Raw genomic sequence first — 20248 nt, forward strand, 5'->3', positions numbered from 1 at the left:
TTGAATTTGAATATGTTGTTTGTCTTCAGTTGTATCAAGCTGTCCATATCATGCAAATCCTGGCTAACATGCAACTCGAATTGGGCACCAGTGTAACAAGCCAAATTGACTTCTGAAACTATGGTTGCTAACTTTGCTGACGAAATAAATGTAATGGACATTTTAAAAATCCCATTGCCTACTTGAAATATAAGATAGATCTTCCAAGTTAGCCGTGTCACCAACCCGGCATGTTTACGGGCTTAAGGAACAAACACAACTTATATATGCATATATCCATCGTGAGGATCATTTTCAAATATTTTTATTTATTTCCCTTATTTGCTGCAAAGGTAATTTTAAAAATCCCACTGAAAATTCCCTTATCGTTTTATAAATTAAAATAACAAAGAAATGAAAACAGCAGTAGAATTAAGAACATAGTTAAAAGTCTTTATTTTATTTTTTTTATAATTGTTTTTAACTCTGGTTTTTCTTTTATGATTTAACAAAAAATATACACAGCTAGAAAACTAGGAAATAGAAAACTTGAATAAATACATATTTGTTAACTGTACAGAGCATTACGAATTAGTTGTTAGGGTTTTTTTGTTGTTGTTGTATTCGTGAGTTTATAGTTAATTATTATACATACGTATTACTACATAAGGTGCCACCTCAATATTGAAACAACAAAACTTAAATACAGTCTTTCCGTTTACAGGCCACAAAAATAATTGCCGCTACTTAAGAGAAACAATAACTAGCTACAACAACACAATGGAACGTATATGAAACAGCTACGACTGGAGTAACTGATATTTATTCATATATATGCATATGTATATATATATGTAGATATAAAATGGACTCTACTTTCTAGACTTTTTCTATGTACAGTTTGGTGTGGTTTTGTCAGATATCTGGATTATACACTAAATATCTCTATATTTTATACTTATTTCATATACGAAAGTCGCTCGCATATTGGGAAAAATTAAAGCATACTTTGCGGCTGAATTGTTAAATGCAAATGCCTGACAGAAGCTAAGTGATATATAACACCTTCCGCAATTTGCACGGTGAACATTTAATTCGCTGTAAGGGCACGACTGCAATCGATCCGTAGTTAAATTTTTGGTTTTAAGGAAAGTTTTCTGAAAACTCTTAAGCTCCAATTTACAAGCGCCATATCAGTTCCTACCTTCGGGGTTTACTTGCAACATAAATTTCTCTGATCAGTAGGTTTCATATCTCGCGATCGCGCAGCCTCAGGCTCAGCGGCGTTTTGGGTGCCAGAAGGAACTCGAATTCCGTTTCCAGCGGCTTCACGAAGCTCACATCAAAGGCCAACACAAGCTGGAGATGGAAGAATAATGACTATACGATATATATCGGCAATTAATATGCGCGAGCTAACCTTGGCCAGCAGCAGCACCACCTCCATTTCGACGAATCGCTTGCCGGGACACGTGCGTCGACCCACACCGAAGGGCACCACAATGCTGGCACTGTCCACGTTCACTGTGAAGTTGCCGGAGTTGGAGTCAATCCAGCGCTCGGGGCAGAACTGCTTGGCCTCCTGGAAGTTGGAGTCCTTGTGACAGGCGATCATGTTCTGGCACAGCACCACCGTCTAGACGAAATTAGTGTTAAGAAAGACCTGTTTTTAGCGACTACGATTTGCATACGGCTTCTGTATGGGCGTTGAGTACTCACGCCCGCATTCAAGGAGTAGCCGGAGAGCTCCATGTCCTCTTCGAGAATGCGTGCCAGGCAGAAGGCGGTGGGTCTCAGCCTGTACGATTCCTGAATACAGGCCTTCGTGTATGTGGCATTCGTCAGCGCGTCCTGCAGAATGTTCGTGTCACGATACTCACGAAACTCTTCGTATATGCGTGGTATAGCCGATTCCTCTCCAGTCACGGAACTGAGCACGAAAAGGAGGGTGTTGGCTAGCTAGAAAGAGAGATAATCGAAATAAGAAAAGTCTCAATTCCTAACTCTCATTTCTCAACTCGAAACCCTCTTGATTCTTAATCCTCAATTCTCCATTATCTGTTCTCCATTCTGTTTTCTTGTCCCCTCAGCTCTCTTACCGTTTCAATGCCCGCGGCTATAAAGTCAATTATGGCCGACTTCTTGTCCCGTATGTCCAGCTCCTTCAGCTCGAGTATATTAAGGAATACGCTGCGCAGGCCGGCAGCGTCCTCATCCTCGCAGGCCGCCGACTTCTTGTGCTCCTCCAGCTCGTTGTCGATGATCTCCGAGATGACACTGTAAGTATGCATTAGTCATGGCTGCTAGGCGAGCTGCCGCACGTCGTATCCTTATACCTACTCATAGATCAAGTCTTCGGCACGGGCGAACTCCCGATAGGTCTTCGTGGGAAAGTACTTCCAGAGGCCCAGGCCATAATACGAGTCGCGCTGGGAGATGAACAGCTGCTTGACGGCCGCCGCTAGTTGGCTGATCTTCTCCGGCTGCTTGGTATTGATGCTCAGGAAACCCATTCTCCTGCCCAGCATGAGGGTGCAGACGGCCTCCAGGCCCATCAGGTTCGCCAGCTCCTCGAAGTTGGCCACGACCTGAGTCTGGGGATCACGCTTGGCGCGCAGCAGCTCCACGAAATCATCACAGACGGCGTTCAGAGCGGGCAGAAAGTTCTGCAGGATGCGCGGCGAAGTGATGCTGGAGGTGAGGGAGGACCGCAGCCGATGCCACATCGGGCCCTGCTCGTTCACAATGCCGACGCTCGCATAGCGATCGGGCCGCGACTGCCGATACATCACGATGATTTCGGTGGGCGGGCGAAAGGGATACTTGCTGGGGTACTTGAGCACCTTGTCCAGATCCTCGCGATTATACAGATGCACGATGGGCACATTCGAGGGCATCACCTCGAGCACAATATCGCCATACTGACGATTCAGATCTATGCGTATGAAGAGAGAGAGAGAGAGAGAGAGAGAAGGGACGAGAGTCGTTTGGCATGTGCTGTAAATTGTGCTACGGGCATCTCTCACCTGCGTAGACCTCGTGCAGCTTCGTCATTTTGTAGCGCCGGAAAAAAATGAGGAATATCCACTTGGTGCCCAGGAAGGGAATGCGCTGCGGCCCAGGTATATCCCAGATGCTGCGCCGCTTCCGCTGCTCGATGGGCGTGGCATGGTAGCAGTCCTCGAGGGGCGTGTTCTTCAGCAGCGGCTTCTGATAAATCGCACTGATCTTTTGCCTGTGGATCGCGCAATAGCAGCCGAGTACGAGTGCCAGGGCGAGCAACAGTATCACGGCCATTACCATTGGGCGCTGCAGAGAGGGGAGTTGCAGACGGGGGAGTTTACTTATCGCACTCAAATTCTCATATATTTATATACATACATATATACATATGTACATACTTGATATATATTATGCAAATTTTGTCACACACTCGAGCTGATCGGCTTTTAATTGATTTCATGTACAGCACCCAGAGCAAACCGGTCCCTGGCCTTAACTCAAATGTTGCTTTATTTAGAAATTGGCAGCTAGATTCGCTAATCATTGATTTTGCATTGTGTTTGGGGTGTTTGAGATAAGAACACTGTAGAGCTTAATTCTTTTGTTGCGCCGTTCTGATAAGATAAACCCAGCCACGGCACAGTTCAAGGTTAAATGAAATGAAAAAACTAAGACATTATGACTTGCAAAAGGAAAAATTGGGCATTAGAGCAAAAAAAAAATACAAAATCAGATAAGAACGTTGAGCTCAATCGCAACCGACTGCATAATACTTGCTCAAGCGAATGCAAAGCTGGAAATAATTGTTGAATTGCCTTTTGACTATATTTGCTGTGGCTCGAGCTCATGAAATTTACGTAATTTGTATCTGCTTATAATTCATATCTGAAAGATTCGAGTTCGATATATGTAGATAAATGAAGTCATATACAGAATTTATAAGGACTAAAAGAAGTCTTCTACTAAATTGGTTTAGATCTGTTGGAGTATCTTGAAAGCTGAGAGAGTCGGAGCGGGAATTTTACTCTCCCTGAATGCTGTTCGCTACACATGTAAGTTAAAGCTGAAATCCATTTGCCACACCCGAAAGGATCCTATTCAACAAATGTCAACACTTGGTCATTTATTGCAATTACTTTAAAATATCGATCCATCAGATTGATAGATATCAAACCAATATACTTTTTTCACATAATAAAACGTATTATATATTGAATAAAAATTTCTATTGTTGAATTCAATATTCAAAAACACTTTGTGCTATACATAGATTATATGCATACATTTTAAATATTTTATCTTTGTCTGTATTTCATTTAAAAATATAACATCAGTATCTACCAAGAATAACTTTTATTAATTAACGTATTCCTAATATAATAAAAATATACATATATTCATAATTGCAGTTTACTTCATCAACTGTTTCTCTACAAGCGAAAACACTTTCTAGTACTCAATTATTAATGTTGCTTATCACGTTCTTGAATTATTCTTCAACTTGCGAAATAGGCTAAAGTACATACGTATCTATATATTCACATACATTGAAAAATATGAGTGTATTTTTGTGGCTCATATAATTAAGGCGTCATTGCTCTAAGCTGGCGTAAACAAAAGCCGAAAAAAGAGTCCAAGTTTTATTTGCGCATTGGACTATTGAATGGTGTTGTTGGTGTAGAGAAATACTTGATAGAAATCGTGAAATTCGAATTCGAATGGGACAGACGCAGAGACAGAGGTGGAAGAACTGAGAGTAAGGAACAAAAACTTTCCCATCGTCTCGGCTTACTTAATAAATTACATAATATGCTTTCTAATGTCGCATTCTGGCTGCTCGATGCTTTCTTCCCTGTTTGTCTTGTTGGCTTGTTGGCTTGTTGTCTGCCTGTTGGTTATGTTGTGTCTGAGCCGGTTTTAAGAGCCGACTCGTGGAACGGGGGCTTCTAACGCGGCTCTAACGACGACAGCCAACACGCGAAGACATTCCCCCGCTCGATTGAGACTCGACTCGATCTATCTATGTATCTGCATATTAATCATGGGGCCGGCAGTCGACGCGACGAGATCTGTGCTTAGGAGAATTCGCAAGAATTCTTATTAAAAAGCGAGTTTTTTTCATCTACTACGACTACTACTACTACAACTATTATTGCTAGCTGCTTGGAAAAGTGAGAAGCGCTTAGAACGGCGCACGCGTCGCCCCACAGATGAGGAAGTGATTAACAGCAAAGAAGGAAGTGCTGAACTGGCTGGTGATTTCTATTTCTTGTGTTTCCACTTTTCGCAAACCACAAGAATCCACAAAGTCAATTGAATAGACCTCAACTCCAGAGCGAACCTCTAGTTGAAAGCGAGTTGGCGACATTAGGGAGTCGCCCAAAGTCACGTAGCTACCCCAAATGTATATCTCTAAGTCTAGCTTGAAGTGTTCTTTATCTTAATTTCTGCGCAAATATATATCGTGTGTTTTATTTGATATATTTATATATTTGTGTGTGTGTATGTTTGTGTGTGAGCTGGACAAACATCAGTGGGCCAGGTACTTTCTGTTTATGACCAATTAATCATTCTCAAACATACATTCGAGAGCACACAAGATAATTATATAAAATCAATATCAAATCAAAGCTGGGAAGTACTTCCGTTGGGAATGCCTTTAAAATTGTGAATACAATTTAGAAAAAAATCCAAAATACATTTAACACATAATTCTAAGAAAAAGTGTATGTAAATAATATAAATTGGTTTATTGAAGCTAGAATTTTATAGCAATGTGATAAATAAAAGAATGGGGGGAAAAATATAAAATATAAAATATAAATATATATAAATATATAAAAAATCAAATCAACCCAAATTACTTTTAGAGATCTAAAGAAAAGAAAATTTGACAAAATGATTTAGTTTATTTAATTTGGAATTATCTAAAGTTGAGGTTGAGTGAAATAATGAATGAAGAAATGTCTATCTCTATCCTAAATAATTTTAGAACCACTGAGACAAGTTCTAATTGCTTGCCAAACTTTCAAGCATTTTTGATTGGCTCCCAGCCCACTGTATGGGTCGCACGCCTGTCTGAGAGCTCCACGCGCGCTGTGGCATTCCTTAGCTTAATTTGTTGATCATTTTTCAGCTTTCTTCAGTTGTATTTTTTCCTTGGTATTACCTTACAGCTTTCGATGAATGCTTTCCCAAAAACAAAAAGTACAAACAAACACGCACAAAAAAAAAAAACACATACAAATGCAATATAAAAATGTAAATAATTTCGACAAATTCAGCAAATTAGTTTGCATTGAACTGATTCCTGCGGCGTCTGGCTGTCCAAGTCCAAGTGCAACCGCAAATTAATGTTGACACCTACATAAAATTATTCAGCGTTTGCTTAGTTACTTAGTAAAGTAAAAAATAAATGATATATGTATATAAAACTCGTACTTATACAAGGCGACCTGCAAACGTAGCTAAAATGTGGCACAAAAAAATCAGTTTAAAAAATGAAAAAAAAAAAAAAAATAAAATTATACAAAAAAATGACAAAAAAAAAACTCAAATTGAAAAAAAGTGTTCTACCAATTAGCCGATATTTTGCCGTTGTTTATTTTGCGAAATAAACAAGTTTGTGTTTTCATCAGAATTTACATAAAGTTTTGATCATATTCTTGGCTATTTTTTTTTTTTATTGGCACATTTTTCACAATTTATGCAAATCAAAAGAGCCAAAAATAAATATATATATATATATATACAAGTATATATAAAAAAATATATATAAGAGAATAAAAAGCCACGCGATCCGCTGCGCAGTTACAGAAGAAGAAACCTCAGCTCAAAGCGTAGAACGCTCAACATCAGCAGATTATGTCACTACCGACCGACCATATAACATTGCACACGCAACGGAACCCAAACGATCCGATGGTTCGTTCATGGTCATGGCCAAGTCTCAAGCCCCAGCCCCAAGCCCCAAGCCTCAAGCCTCAAGCGACAAACAGCCAAACAGCCAAACAGACAACAGGCAAGCCAGCAGAGGCAGCAGCAGCCGCAGCCAGCTAACAATTTTTCGCGCATAGCATTTGTCAGCTGACGGTGCTAGAAAGAGACAGCTGAGGAGAAAGATATGGAGAGAGGGCGGGAGGGGGAAAGAGTAGGAGATAGAGACCGCAACCCATTAGCTAAGCCCTGTCCGACGTTTGGCCAAGTTCAATGTACGGCCAACGACGCGCATGAAAACAACTGAACAGCTGAACACCTGAACAGCTGAATAGAGGAGTCTGTAGACAACCTCCACCTACCTGCCTAACCAAACCAAACTCACCTGCCCACCTGTCCAGCTGCCCACCTTGCCGCCACCTTCCCATGGCTTTGAATCGTAATAGAGAGAAATAGAGAAATTTCGCATTAGATTATTGCAGAAGCGCTAAGGCCTCGAGCAAACTAGCTTTGGGCTTTCATGTTGTTGCTGCTGTTGATGTTGTTGCTGTTGCTTTTGCCGTTGGCTCTGGTGAATTATTCAATACCTGAAGAATCGTTAGAAATGAAGTAGAGGAGAGCCCCAAAGGGCACACCTCGAAATTCTTAAAATAACACGGAGCGTGCAATATCTAGAAAGTTCAGAAAAATATTGAATCGAATTCAATGAATAGGATTTATGTCTTCTAGGCTTTCCTTGATGATAATCATAAATAAATAAATGATATTAGCTCTGCTTGAATAGTTCTACATATACAAGCAAATCAAATCAGTTCACGCAACCGAGTTGCATGTTTTAAATTTTACTTAATTTCATTAAAAATTTGGAGTGCGTGCTTACAGCCCATAATTTATACTCAAAAATTACATTCCAGATCAAAATAAAAATAAAAAACCCATATATATCATTGCCCTGAGAAGTGTCGGTCAATGCACGTTATTTGAAACAAAAAAATGAAAGAAATAAATAAACAAACAAAATCTTAAAACATAAAATATAAAAAGAGGAGTGACTGGCTGGCAATCACTTTCAGAATGTAAAATGTAAAATAATTGTTTTGTGTTTATTACAAATCGGGCTAATAACAAAAGGCAAATATCAATTGCACAATTCCCTCTTAATGATGATAATGAACTTGAGCCGTTTGTATATACATAAATGTTATTTGATAACGAAGGCGAATTATTTCTATACAAAATGTGCCTGCAACTGTCTGCTAAATAATAATGAGTAATTCATTAATAAATCAACAACAAATCGGATGCAGCCGAAGCGAATTCACACTCAAAGCGCCCCCAGCCCAGACCCAAGAGAGGCTAATTATTGTTCAATGTTTGCCAAAGTAATATAAATATATATGTAGCATATATATAAATATAATGTAATGCTATTTTTATGTTTGCTCATTTCATTTGCATGTGGCATATATTTAATAATACATTTATTTTGATTAACTGCGAATTGTGAAACATTTTTTTGCACTTGGAAAAAAACGTGGGCATATTTATCCACCTAGAGTTATGCTAAAATTGTTTATTTTAATGTCTCTTATATTTTAAATTTGAACTACATATATCTTAGTTTACTATCACAAATTCAAGGACTATCCCATGCAAAACTCGACCTTGACCCATTTGAATTGCGGCACAAACCCTAATAAGAATATTCATGTCTCTTATTAAAACATTTACATTTTAAGAACTGTATTTGCTTAGGCACACCATTTCACTATTAGTTTATAATCTCTATATATTCGTATGTATTTACTTGTACATATGTATATATGTATGTTTCACTACTGCCAACTTACCTTATTATTTTGTATTACTTTTAAATCCAAAAGCAGATCCGTTTCGTTGTTGTTGATTGAGTTTTAGTTAGCATTTTAGGCATTTTTTGCTCCACTTGGTTAACTTAATTTATTTATTGGCGAGCATATTGCACTGCATAACACATTTATGGTATGTATGTATGGTTGTATGTAGATATATAAGTAAGACTATTATCACTAACCGGCATTTGAATTGGTTTTCAATTATAATATATAGATAGAACTAATTGATATTTTCTTTCTTCTAGAATATTTTATAAATATTTTAGCTATATTGCACATTGATAATATATTTTTTTGTTGATTATTAAAGCTCTTTATTGCTGCATATTTTCGTTCCCTCTCGCTCACTCTCTATCTCTCTCTCTCTCTTTCTGTCTCCTCTGGCTGCCTTTCTAATCAAAATCAGAAGCTTCGTTCCGCAGTTGTTGTTGTTGTTGTTGGTGGTGGTAGTAGTGTTGCTCTCGTCATGGTTCCGAAAACAATAGAATATGCTCAACTTGATTTTTTAATCACATCCAGACATTGCACTTTTGCACTCGTACTGGAGATTCGTAATTGCTGACTGCCTATTGTTGTGCGTTGTGTGTGCGTGTGTGCGCTTGTGTGTAATCAAAACTGCATCCGTATCCGTTCGATAGAAATATTTGGATATACATATACATATATGACGCGTGTGCTTGCGTTGCCCGAGACCCGACCCGATATCGAAGGAATCAACTGAACAGACGAGAACAGAACAGCACAGAGTTAAATCAGAATCCGATTCAGAATCCGAAACAGTAGCCGAACCACAGTGCCCGCTGCGATGACAACTGCGACGCTTAGTCAAAGACTGACTGAATATGAATGGGAATGAGTGTTGAGTCCACGGTCTACAACGGCGACGGCGACGGCCACGATGTACGATCGTTTGAGCGCCTCGGCAATGCGATCGCCGCGAGCGGCTCTTCCAACTGATTTAATAGCCATGCCATACAACAACAACAACAACAACAACAGCAGCAGCAACAGCAACAGCAATGAGAGCGGCAGCAGCAGCAGCAACAACAGATGCAACAAGTGGCTACGATTCGGATCGATCGGGTTGATCGTGCAATCAACGAGCGTGCGATCGATTGACCGACCGACCAGCTGTTCGAGTCCGTTTTGTGTGAGTAAGGCAAGGTTCTATCTATCGTGTGTGTGTGTGTGTGTGTGCGAGTATCAGTGTGTGTGTGGGGTCTGGTCTCCCGGCAGGCGATGCCGCATGATATGATAGCATTGTGCCTGAACCTTGTTGTCTACACTCACTCTCTCACGCTCGCAGCAGACTAATAGACTGACTCGCTTGCTCTTTCTCTCTCTCTCCCTCTCTGTGTCAGTGTCGTGCGCTCTCGCTCTCATTGCGGCAGTTCGCGCTCTCCCGCTGATAAGAGGACAACAACAACAAGAGGCGCGCTGTCGTTTGACTTCTCGCCTGCCGCTTGTGTTTCTTCCTCTCTCTGCCCGTTCGCCTGTGTGTGTGTGTGTGTGTGCGTGTGTGTGTTTTTCTTCTTGTTGCTTTTTTTTTGCATATAAAAGCTCAATGAAAGTTTGCTAAGAAACAATGGAAGCCAAGGCGATTTGTTGCTGTTGTTGAGTGGCTTATTGAAATGTTTACATTGAGAGCTGCATTTATGCAACCCATTGGCGGGCAGAGGCAGCAGGCGGAGCAGAGGCAGAGGCAGCGACAGCTACCTCAATGCGTGGCCGCGTGCGCTGCTTGGAGTTGCCTCTCAGCAATCAGCTTGGCGTGAGGTAGGTTGACTGCAACTACGACGACGACTACGACGGCGACTGCGACTGCGACTGCGACTGCGACTGCGACTGCGATAGAGACGACAACAACTGCATACACAACTGGTTCGCATAGGCCGCCGAATCAGCTGTGCCGCGTCTGTCCGTCCGGCTAGATGTCTAACCAGCTACAACAATGTTGCCGCCTCTGCTGGCTGGGATTTGTGCGTGTGAGCGCTGCGAGCGGCAGGAGACGGAGCTGCTGCTGCTGCTGCTGCTGCTGCTGCTGCTGCTGGAGCTAGAGCTGGAGCTGGAACGTCAATTATATATGCGCAGAGGGCGACGGGGCCTGGGGCGAGCGAGTGTGAGTGAGCGCTAATTGTCTTGATTGAGTTTTAAATTAATGCGAATTTGAGTTGTATGTTTATCTTGTTGCTGTTGCTGCTGCTGCCGCTGTTGCACTTGTGTTTCAAGTCACATACATAAACATACGCAAATAAACTGTTGAACTAGTAATACTTTAATAGAGCTCATTCAGTGCATAAAGTAGCACGAGCACGACTAAGGCTCGGCAGGGTCTGGCGTAAGCCATCGAGCCATTCATATATTATTTATTAGAGAATACCAACATTCATTGACTGAAGCGAGCTGCTCGCTTCACGGAACCCGCCGTGCTTAGCTTTGTTGACTTCCCAAGTGGCTCACACGCTACTCCGGAATGCCTGGGCTGGTATCATATTGTTGATCCTGTCGATCAACTGGCGGCTAAACAATGCGTTCAGCTTGTGATTATGTCTCATCTGGCAGCAACATGAATGAGTGCATGAATGAATGACTGATTGGCTGACTGGCTGACTGGCTGACTGAGTGAATGCAAGCTCATGGGCTTTGCATTATTAATTAACTCGACTCTGCTGTTGCTGCTGCGGCTGCTGCTTCCCTTTGTGTGAATCCACCAGCCATTATGCCATACCAGACTGCCTGCCTTCTGCTGGCTGCTGGCTGCTGCCTGTTGTCTGTTGGCTGTTGGCTGTTGGCTTCCTCGTCTTGTCTCGTCTCCTCTTCTTGGCTCGGTCGGCAAGTCAATCAAAGGCAAAAACAAAAGGCAATGCTGTTAATACTTCTTTTTTTTTCAATTAGCTGTATACGCAACACAAACACACTCACACACACACGTACACACACACACACACACGCACGAGTGAAACACAACAACTACAATTAACAACAACAAGCAACAAGCCTCTTTTCCAAACGAACAGGTTTCTCACACGCTGCGGAGGACGCCAACGTTCTATGCCTTTCGGTTTGTGTTTTCAAGATTTTCATTTGAATTTTCATTTTACGACAAGTTTCCTCTGGAGGTGCTTAAAACTTTTTTCCTTCACCACATCTAATATTCCGAAACGATTCTCGATCGTCTCACACTGTGTCTCTCGCTCTCTTAATATGTAAATGATAATGACGATGATGAGGACACCGATGCCGATGCCGATGCCGATAATGACGATGACGCTGACGCTGACGATGGGCTGCCGTCAGACACAAAGTTCTTTTCAACACTTTCGGCTCACTTCATTTTATGGACTAAAGCGTAAGACTTGGATCGGGTTTTGCGCTGAGGCCGCCGCTGCAGCTCTTGGCACACACAGCAATTGCAATTGGGGGAGCTGCCTTTGATGGAGCCTGAGCTCCGCTTGCTGCCGTGTCAGTCTCAGTCCCAGTCCCAGTCCCAGTTCCACTCTGTAGCAGCAGCCACAGCCACAGCTATACAGAGCTACAGCTCAGCGTTCCCTTAACATTTAATGAGCATTAACAAGCTGCACTTAAATGCAATAACAACAACAATTGATAACAAGCAGGAATGCTCCATTTGAAGAAGAGAGCTTCAAGCTGGTAAAAGGGTTGAGACGATCAGCTGGTGCCCTGCCCAAGGCAGCTGCTCTTCTTTGCGATTCTCAGAATGAGAGTGTAGTTATAGAAGACTTTTATTTTGAGTTTGGTTTGCTTTTGAAGTGTAGTTCGTATACCAATTATATTTGGTATCTGCTAGGTAAGTTGATTCATCTAACGAGTAGAAAGTTTTAAATCAAAATATATTTTTTACAATATAAATCTTTTTTTAGATCTTTTCTTGACACAAGCCTGAGCACTTGATCTCTCGATCTCGAGATTCGTATTGACTTTGGATTCAAATTATATTTCAACACGAAATCGTAAATGCATTCTAGGACTTACTTACCCACTTTGTGGACATGCAGGGTACACTCACAATCAGCTCCACGCTGTCTGAGTGCTCGAGCATAAATAGTCGTAGTACTCGTACTGCGCTATATGCGTATGTCATCGTGTCTATGTGAGTGTTTCGCTTGATTAACACGAGCTGCAAATTCATTTTGCCTTGTTGTCTTCCTCTGTTTTATTGTACTTGCTTGCGTGTGTGTGTAAGTGGGCTGGAAGCTGTCGCAGTCGCAGCCGCACCCGGCCGATGCATTGCATCTCGCCATCCTCTGCAGCTCAACCGTTTCACAGAGAGCGCAGAACCGAGAATATCGAGAGTGGAGAGCCGTGAGCCGTGAGCCGAGAGCCTGCTCTGCGAGCTATACTGTGCCAGTTATAAGCGGTAAATCGATGCTGAGGGCCATCTTCTGCGTGTGTATGTGACCCAATGATCTATAAAGGGCGCGGGCAGCGGCTCTACGAGTTGATAAGAAAAGCGAAAATCCATCAGAGCAGCGATTACTTCAGACTTCGAATCGGAACATAATCTACTATTACAAGACTCTACATGCACACATACGTATAATCTACCCATTCATTGAAGCACTCACACACACACATACACCATATAAATGCATGCCCCACTCCACATTCGGATTCCCATTCATTTCCATATACATTGCGCGATCTCGACGTCGTCGTCGTCGTCGTTGTAGTCGCATTGCTTGTCCTTGAACTTGACCCAGCAACGTTGGCGAGCGGCCCTTTATTTATGATTATTATTGTATATTGTACAAGTGTACACTTTTATACTATAATTAATAAATTGAAGTCTGTGTGGATCTCCCCCTCCCCTCTCTCTTTCTCGATCTCGTTCTCTGTCCCTCTTTCTTCGAGCCAGTGCGAGTGGCTACTTATCTCTGAAGTGCTGCTGTGCGCTGTTTGTCACTCGCCTGTTTCTTCTGTTTCTGACTTTTTTTTTTATTTAGTCATATTTTTTGTATGCTTTTTGCGTATTAAACAAATTTTTCTGACACTCAACATGTTGATCTCTTGCACTTTGGACTGATAACAAATGGAATTTTAAACAAAATATTGCAATTTGTATTTTTATGTTGAGTATTCGCAAAAAATGTATAATTAAATCAGTGAATATGCATTGCGATTGTTGATTTTATTCTAGAAAGAACTCGTTGTAGATATGATCAGATATAAACTAGGTGAGATATGTCTATGCAGAAAATATGTAATTTAATTTATACCCTAAGTGTCTCTATTGTGTTGTACATTCGTATGATTCATTATTATTGTTATTGGTGGCTATTGGTGGTTATTTTAAATAAAATATAGAAAATTGAAGTGATATACACTCTTATGAAAATGTCTATGGCTTAGACAACGGTAACTGTGAGTCAAATTCATATTCTCCTTGCTCAAAATTCTTGTTTATTAAGTAGTTTAGACAAATCACAAATAGAACAGCAACTCGTAACTCAGATCATCAATAAATAGGGTAACCTAATACTATTAGGATTTTTATTAATGAGCGAGATAAAGTATAAAAGTGAATTTACAACTTAAGAGACCTAAACTTAATGGATTATATAAACTTATAGGACCATGTAGCTAGGTAGATTGTTTCATTAATACAAAGATTAATTGACGCTGAAGCAAGTAATGAACGACATTTCAAAATCTCACATGATTTTGTTCATGTTTGCTTAACATATTTGAAAGTATCATCTCAATATACTACTATACCCTGATTCAGACTGTGGGTGTCTGATTGAATCCGGTTGGCTGCTAGGTTTAGTCAATCTCAGTTTAAGAAAACATCAATTATCTCTACAATTGCTGTCAATATAAATATGATTTAAAAAACTTTATCATATTCATATATAGTATACCAAACTTTATTCAGCAGACCAAAAGTTTTCCTCAATAGAAACTAATTCCTTATTAAGATATACATGATGTATTATTAATCAATATAATCTTAATAATACATTATATAATATAAATCGTAATATGTCCGTGTTTGGTCAAAGTAAAAAGAAACTTCTATCTTTTCGCTCAGTAGAAAACAAAAAAATTAAATTTAACTCAATTTGTGCAAAATGCATTTCCGCATTGCGGACTAGTCATCCGAACTTTGCTCTACTTATATCAAATCGTTGTTGTAACTACGCAGCTCCAAGTATTTCTAAACATATTCTAGAGTCTTCGAGTTGGCCTAGTTCACTGAAATAGTTCTATGCATAGGCTTCGCTTTCAGCATAGCTTGGTTGACTCATTGACTTGGCCGAGCCATTGATCAACTTTCTCAGACTTTCTCATAGACCAGCTCTGCATAGCTCGTCAGAATTCTGCCCAAGGGGCTATCATTTTGCATAGGTCAAACATTTCAGTATTTCGTTCGAGCGATTTGTTGTCTGAGCTCCGGCACTGAATATGGCGCTACTCGTATTACGAGCGCCAAACTCTGCCCCGCTATGCAGGCCCGGCCCGGCCCGGCCCAGCCCAGCCCGGCTTTTTGGCTCGACTCGGTCTGGCTGTCTACAATTTCAGTGCATGGCGCTTTTCTAGGTTATTTAGCCATGCAGTTTTTGCAATTGCCGCATTGAACGCGGCTTATGCCACTCGCATGCTAATTTCGTAATATCGAACGACTTTATAGGCACAGACCCGCACGAGTCTTTAACGTGATAAGAGTTTGTTTGTTTTATTTATACGTTTTAATCAGAGAATTGCGTGTTAGCTGCTCCCACGCTGCGTATGCTTAATTATTTCTATATTTATTTATTTAGGTCTAGGGTTTAAGTTTTTGATTTGTGGATTTGACTAAATCTTTTCAATCTATGACAGAATTGACGTTTATAATTATTATTCTTATCACTTTTTTTTTAGCAGTTACTATCTTAATTCATAATAAATACTTGTTATAAAGTTTTTATATGTTTTATTTATTTTACTTACATTTGTGTAAGATCAATGTCTTGCATATTACATTATGAAATAATTTATATCTGATTATTAATTATTTTTATATTTATTTATTTAGGCCTTTAGGCTTAAGTCTTAAATTTGTGTACTTGTGTAAATAAAAATCTATGACTGAATTAACAATTACAACTAATTGTATTTTTATAGAGCAGCAACAATTTTAATTCAGTATTCAGTAATGATTATTTCTTTCCAAGGCATTCCTCGAATGTGGGATGCACACTATTAATAAGCAAAACAGTTATTTAAAGTTATTTAGTTATTAAAACCATCTCGAGAGATCTCTCTCCAAGCAAAATAACGTTTAGTTGCATTTTCGCCGAACGCTTAAAAGTATGCTACATTATTTAATACGTTTTAGTGTATAGTGCGCACAGGGTGTTTCATTCACTCACGCACACACGCACGCTCACACGCATACATGCAGGTATGCAAATGTGAAAGCGGCAGCTATAAACATTTATGGCACAAGTATAAACAAATGATCAAATTTAATTAATGGCACATTTATGTTTGCTGCTGCCACTTAATTTTTATAAATCGCAATTCAGCCAAGCCACGCGTAATTAAACACACAAAACCAACAACAACAATTGTGCACAGCAACAGCACTACAACACAGTGAAAGCAACAGCAACAGCAACAATAAACAGCAGAAGCAACAACAATTATTACGCATAACCCACGACATCTCGACAGCTGGGACAGTTTTTGTTATTTGGTAGCTCGCATTACGTATATTTCCATAAAAGAGCCCAATCCCCCGATTCCCCCCATCCGACTCCCTTCCGCAGCTTTCGGCAGAAGCCACAAAATGCGTGTTTATTAATTAAGCGCATTTGTTTTCATTAAACAAACGTTTTAATTGAGCATGAAACTTGGCGCCGCATACAAAAACAGGCCGCGACAGGGCAATAGACGCTGACTATACGGCCACAACCCTTTTGCAACCCTTTAGCCATGCACTCACCTGACAAGTCAACCAGCCCCCATTTCCAGCATTCCCCCACTCGCCCACTCCCCCACTCCTCCATTCAAGCAGCTGCCTACACATATTTCCAACATAACAATTAATTTTGTGTATTTTAATGGATTATTATGCGAGCATCGTAGACGCAACCGAGCGAAATCCGCGTGCTCCGACATCTTTTGTCAGCCTTGATTGATGAAAAAGCAGAAACAAATCTAGACACTTGCTTTTGGTTAAGCGTTTGAAAAAGAATTTAAATAAGTGTTTGATTACTAAATTAAATTAAATTAAACTCAAATTTCTCAATTTAATATAATAAGATGATAATGTTGTATACTACAAATGATGTTAAATTTTGAGATATTATTTTCATTATTATATTTATATAATAACACATTATTATACCAAAATTTATGTTACTTTTTATACAAATTTATTTCCAGTGTATATGATTAAATAGAATAATTCTAGGTTATACTGAAAATAAATAAATTAAATTAAAATGAAAATTAAATAAATATAAACATATAAATCAAATTAAAATAAACTTTTTAATGATTCTAGAATATATTATCCCTTCTAGTAAATATTATCTTCTCAGACACTCTCTGATACTATAAGATATATGGAAATTATGATCTAGAATCGTAAATCCGTTGATATGGTTGATAGCTATATAAATTTATGAGTGAATACGACTGTCAATCCAAGCATAGCTGACTCACTTTCCCTTCTGATTATCCCTTTAGTATAATATTCCTTTCTTATATTAGCTTGGATTGACAATCGTATTCACTCATTGCTTATAGAAGCAAAGCATACTCGAGAATATCTAGCTCAGTCCAATTTTACTCTTATTTGTATCCTTCAAGATTTGACGAAATTATAATGCCAGTGAAACGATTCCAAACATCCATATTAAGAGATTTCTATATTCGAAGAGTGTGAGAATTATGAGAGTGAGCAATTAGAATCATTTGGTTCGACTGTGCGACACATTTTATAAGGCGGCGAGGCCATTAAATGTGTTAAGTACAGAAGTATAGAAAATGCTGCCAAAAGTGAATTGGCAGCCGTTCGACTTACTTTTATGACTTGGCTTGACTTAATTCACAATATGTATTCCACTCTATACTCGGCTACTCACTGTAGCTCTTAACTCATCTCAGTCGCCGCACACAAATCATAATTTCGCTGGCCGTAGATAAAGTAAGTAATGCGGCGCTTGCTGCTTGCTAAATGGATTTCCCAAAGCATTTGCCAAGTTTATGAAAAATAATCATAAACGAACAGAGAGAGAGAGAGAGAGAGAGAGAGAGAGAGAGAGAAAGAGAGAGTGGGGGAAAGAGAGAGGCAGATATATAGAGATACGAAAGAATTTACGCACTGGTTGGCTAGGCATATAAAGTGCTTTTAAAACCCAGCCAACGAGTTGATGTGCTTGGGGTAAAAGTTTTTTCTGGGCCGTAGAAAAGTGTTTTTCATAAGCAATAATAATAATATCGAGGCCGAATTTTAATTGCACCCAAGTGGCACATTGAAAAGGCAGCGAACTGTATGAGCTCGCACACACACAAACACAGATACACACACACACAGACTAGAGCGAGCTCTGAACGGACCAGTTGAATGATGTGTTTTCAAAAGGATACAGAGCTCTGCAAAAAAGGCGTTTATACTCGTAGATAAATATATAAAAGTAAATTAAGAATTTAAACAAATATGAAATGATAGAGAAAAGAGCTAGAAAGGAGGTAAAGTAAATAAGGTGTTGTGTTGTTATTAAAAAAATGAGATAAATTCTGACATGGTGACCGACTGGGAAAACGCCTTATTCAAAGTTATGAAAGATACACTTTTAAGCGTATCTACAACAGAAACACAAAAATCACGTGTGCCAAGCTCGGATACCCCAAAATCTGTATGTGGAAATTATATACAGTATGCGATCTTATAGAGTACTTACAGTACATAGAATATTCTATTGTAGATGTGTAAACTTTACTACATAACTTTATTAATATATTGAATTACAATATTAAATTAACCAATCGAAATAAGCAACAATAAAATATTCAGTCATTTGCAATTAGATAAGCTAACAATAAGTATTATTGCATTTCATTTCAATTATGGGGAGTTGAAATTAATATTTTCTTGTTAGAGCTTCCTTGATATTGAAAAGAAATGCTAAACTGAATTGGCCTCTCTTCTTTCTCTCTCTCTCTCTCTCTCGCTTGAATGGATTTTTTTTCCATTTGGCAATGGCAAAGTAAAAGTCAAAAATATGAGCGAAACGAATTTTTTAACGTTTTTATTTTTGTGTTTCTCGACTTTTACGAATTCAATTTGCGCCATTGTGTATTAGAGGGGGGGGGGTGTGTGTGACGGGGTATCAACGAATAGCTACAGCATACCAGTGAGCAGGAGGGTAGGCGGGTCGCTGGGTAGGAGTGCAGGTAGGAGGTGTGGGAGTGGCACACCTCACTTCGCTTGTAGTGTCGCGGCAAATGTCATAAAAATATGCGACATTTCGTTTTTATCGCTTTTGAAAAACTTTATTCTTGGCGCTTTGTATAACACCCGACACTTGGATTTCAGCTTTCTGCTTTCTGTTTTCTGCTTTCTCGTTTCCCACTGCTCGTTGCTCGATTTTTATTCTTTATTTACATTGGCAATTTCTTTGTTTTAAACAAGCAGCGCATTGCCTTTTATTTCCGTAGCTCGATTGGCGATTGGAACGCGCCCGATTGGCTACGATTGAATTCGACTGGATGGGGGCTCGACTCGCACAGTGATACTAACTGATGAATACGCACTTATATTTTTATGAATTGCAGTGCGGACCGAATGATATGATCTGAGTGTACTTATGGAGTTTATCTAGTACTATTACAGGGCTGCAATCTTTCTTAAAGGGGTTTCTGAACTAAATTAACTTAATCATCGGAAAATTGTTTCGCATCTTCATAGATTTTTCGAAAGTTTGTCCATTATAACAAATTGGAAATTTAATAAAATACATATGAATTTATATTAAGCTCTAAAGATGTATGTGTTATAATATAATAATAATTATTATTATATAATTTTATATTAATATAATTATAATTACAATTATAATTAATTTATTAATTTTTGTTCGAGAATATATACAGTCTATAATATTGACCAGAAGTAGGCATACTTCCGTATGTTACATACTCCTGCTTTACAAACGGTTTAATTATTTTCTACGCGTTTATATATATCATGATAATATTAAATGTATATATCTTTAAATATTTAATAGAAAATGATACACTAAATCTACAAATTATTATTATTGTTTTTTTTTTTTTTTTTTTTTTTTTTTTTTTTAAATCATTAATATAATAAATACTTTGGTTTTCATAACCCTCTTTAATTCTAAGCAGTAAAATTACATATACTTTATATGTTTACGTTACGCTGAGATCATTTCTCCTTACAGAAACAGGTGTCACATATATTATCTATTAAGTTAGGT

General features: G+C 39.0%; 1 protein-coding gene across 2 annotated transcripts; it reads right to left on the bottom strand.

Moving 5' to 3' along the window:
* Positions 1 to 411: 411 nt before the first annotated feature.
* shd (cytochrome P450 family 24 subfamily A member shade) lies at positions 412 to 3719 on the bottom strand. 2 transcript variants are annotated; one of them, XR_016196691.1, is made up of 7 exons: positions 3381 to 3719; positions 3006 to 3288; positions 2320 to 2914; positions 2079 to 2256; positions 1671 to 1938; positions 1400 to 1615; positions 412 to 1338 (listed from the first exon to the last, which is right to left on the bottom strand). XR_016196691.1 is itself a non-coding variant. In XM_089259483.1 (7 exons), exons 2-7 carry the CDS (start codon positions 3280 to 3282, stop codon positions 1228 to 1230), a joined length of 1617 nt encoding a protein of 538 aa, XP_089115609.1. In that variant the 5' UTR covers positions 3283 to 3288; positions 3381 to 3702; the 3' UTR covers positions 412 to 1227. The 2 variants fall into 2 exon arrangements, 1 of the variants encoding a protein (XP_089115609.1); XM_089259483.1 differs by having other exon boundaries at positions 1699 to 1938; positions 3381 to 3702.
* Between the last annotated feature and the right edge of the window lie 16529 nt (positions 3720 to 20248).

This window comes from Drosophila navojoa, chromosome 4, assembly GCF_054131105.1.
Source record: "Drosophila navojoa isolate 15081-1374.11 chromosome 4, UAZ_NAV_1.0, whole genome shotgun sequence".
Classification (NCBI taxonomy): Eukaryota; Metazoa; Arthropoda; class Insecta; order Diptera; family Drosophilidae; genus Drosophila; species Drosophila navojoa.

Excerpts from the sequence above, each read along its gene's own strand:
- shd (XM_089259483.1), bottom strand. The coding sequence starts at position 3,282 with ATGGTAATGGCCGTGATACTGTTGCTCGCCCTGGCACTCGTACTCGGC. Across the intron at positions 2,915-3,005 it reads GCTGCACGAGGTCTACGCAG|ATCTGAATCGTCAGTATGGC; the intron begins GTGAGAGATGCC and ends TCATACGCATAG. Across the intron at positions 2,257-2,319 it reads GCCGAAGACTTGATCTATGA|TGTCATCTCGGAGATCATCG; the intron begins GTAGGTATAAGG and ends GCATACTTACAG.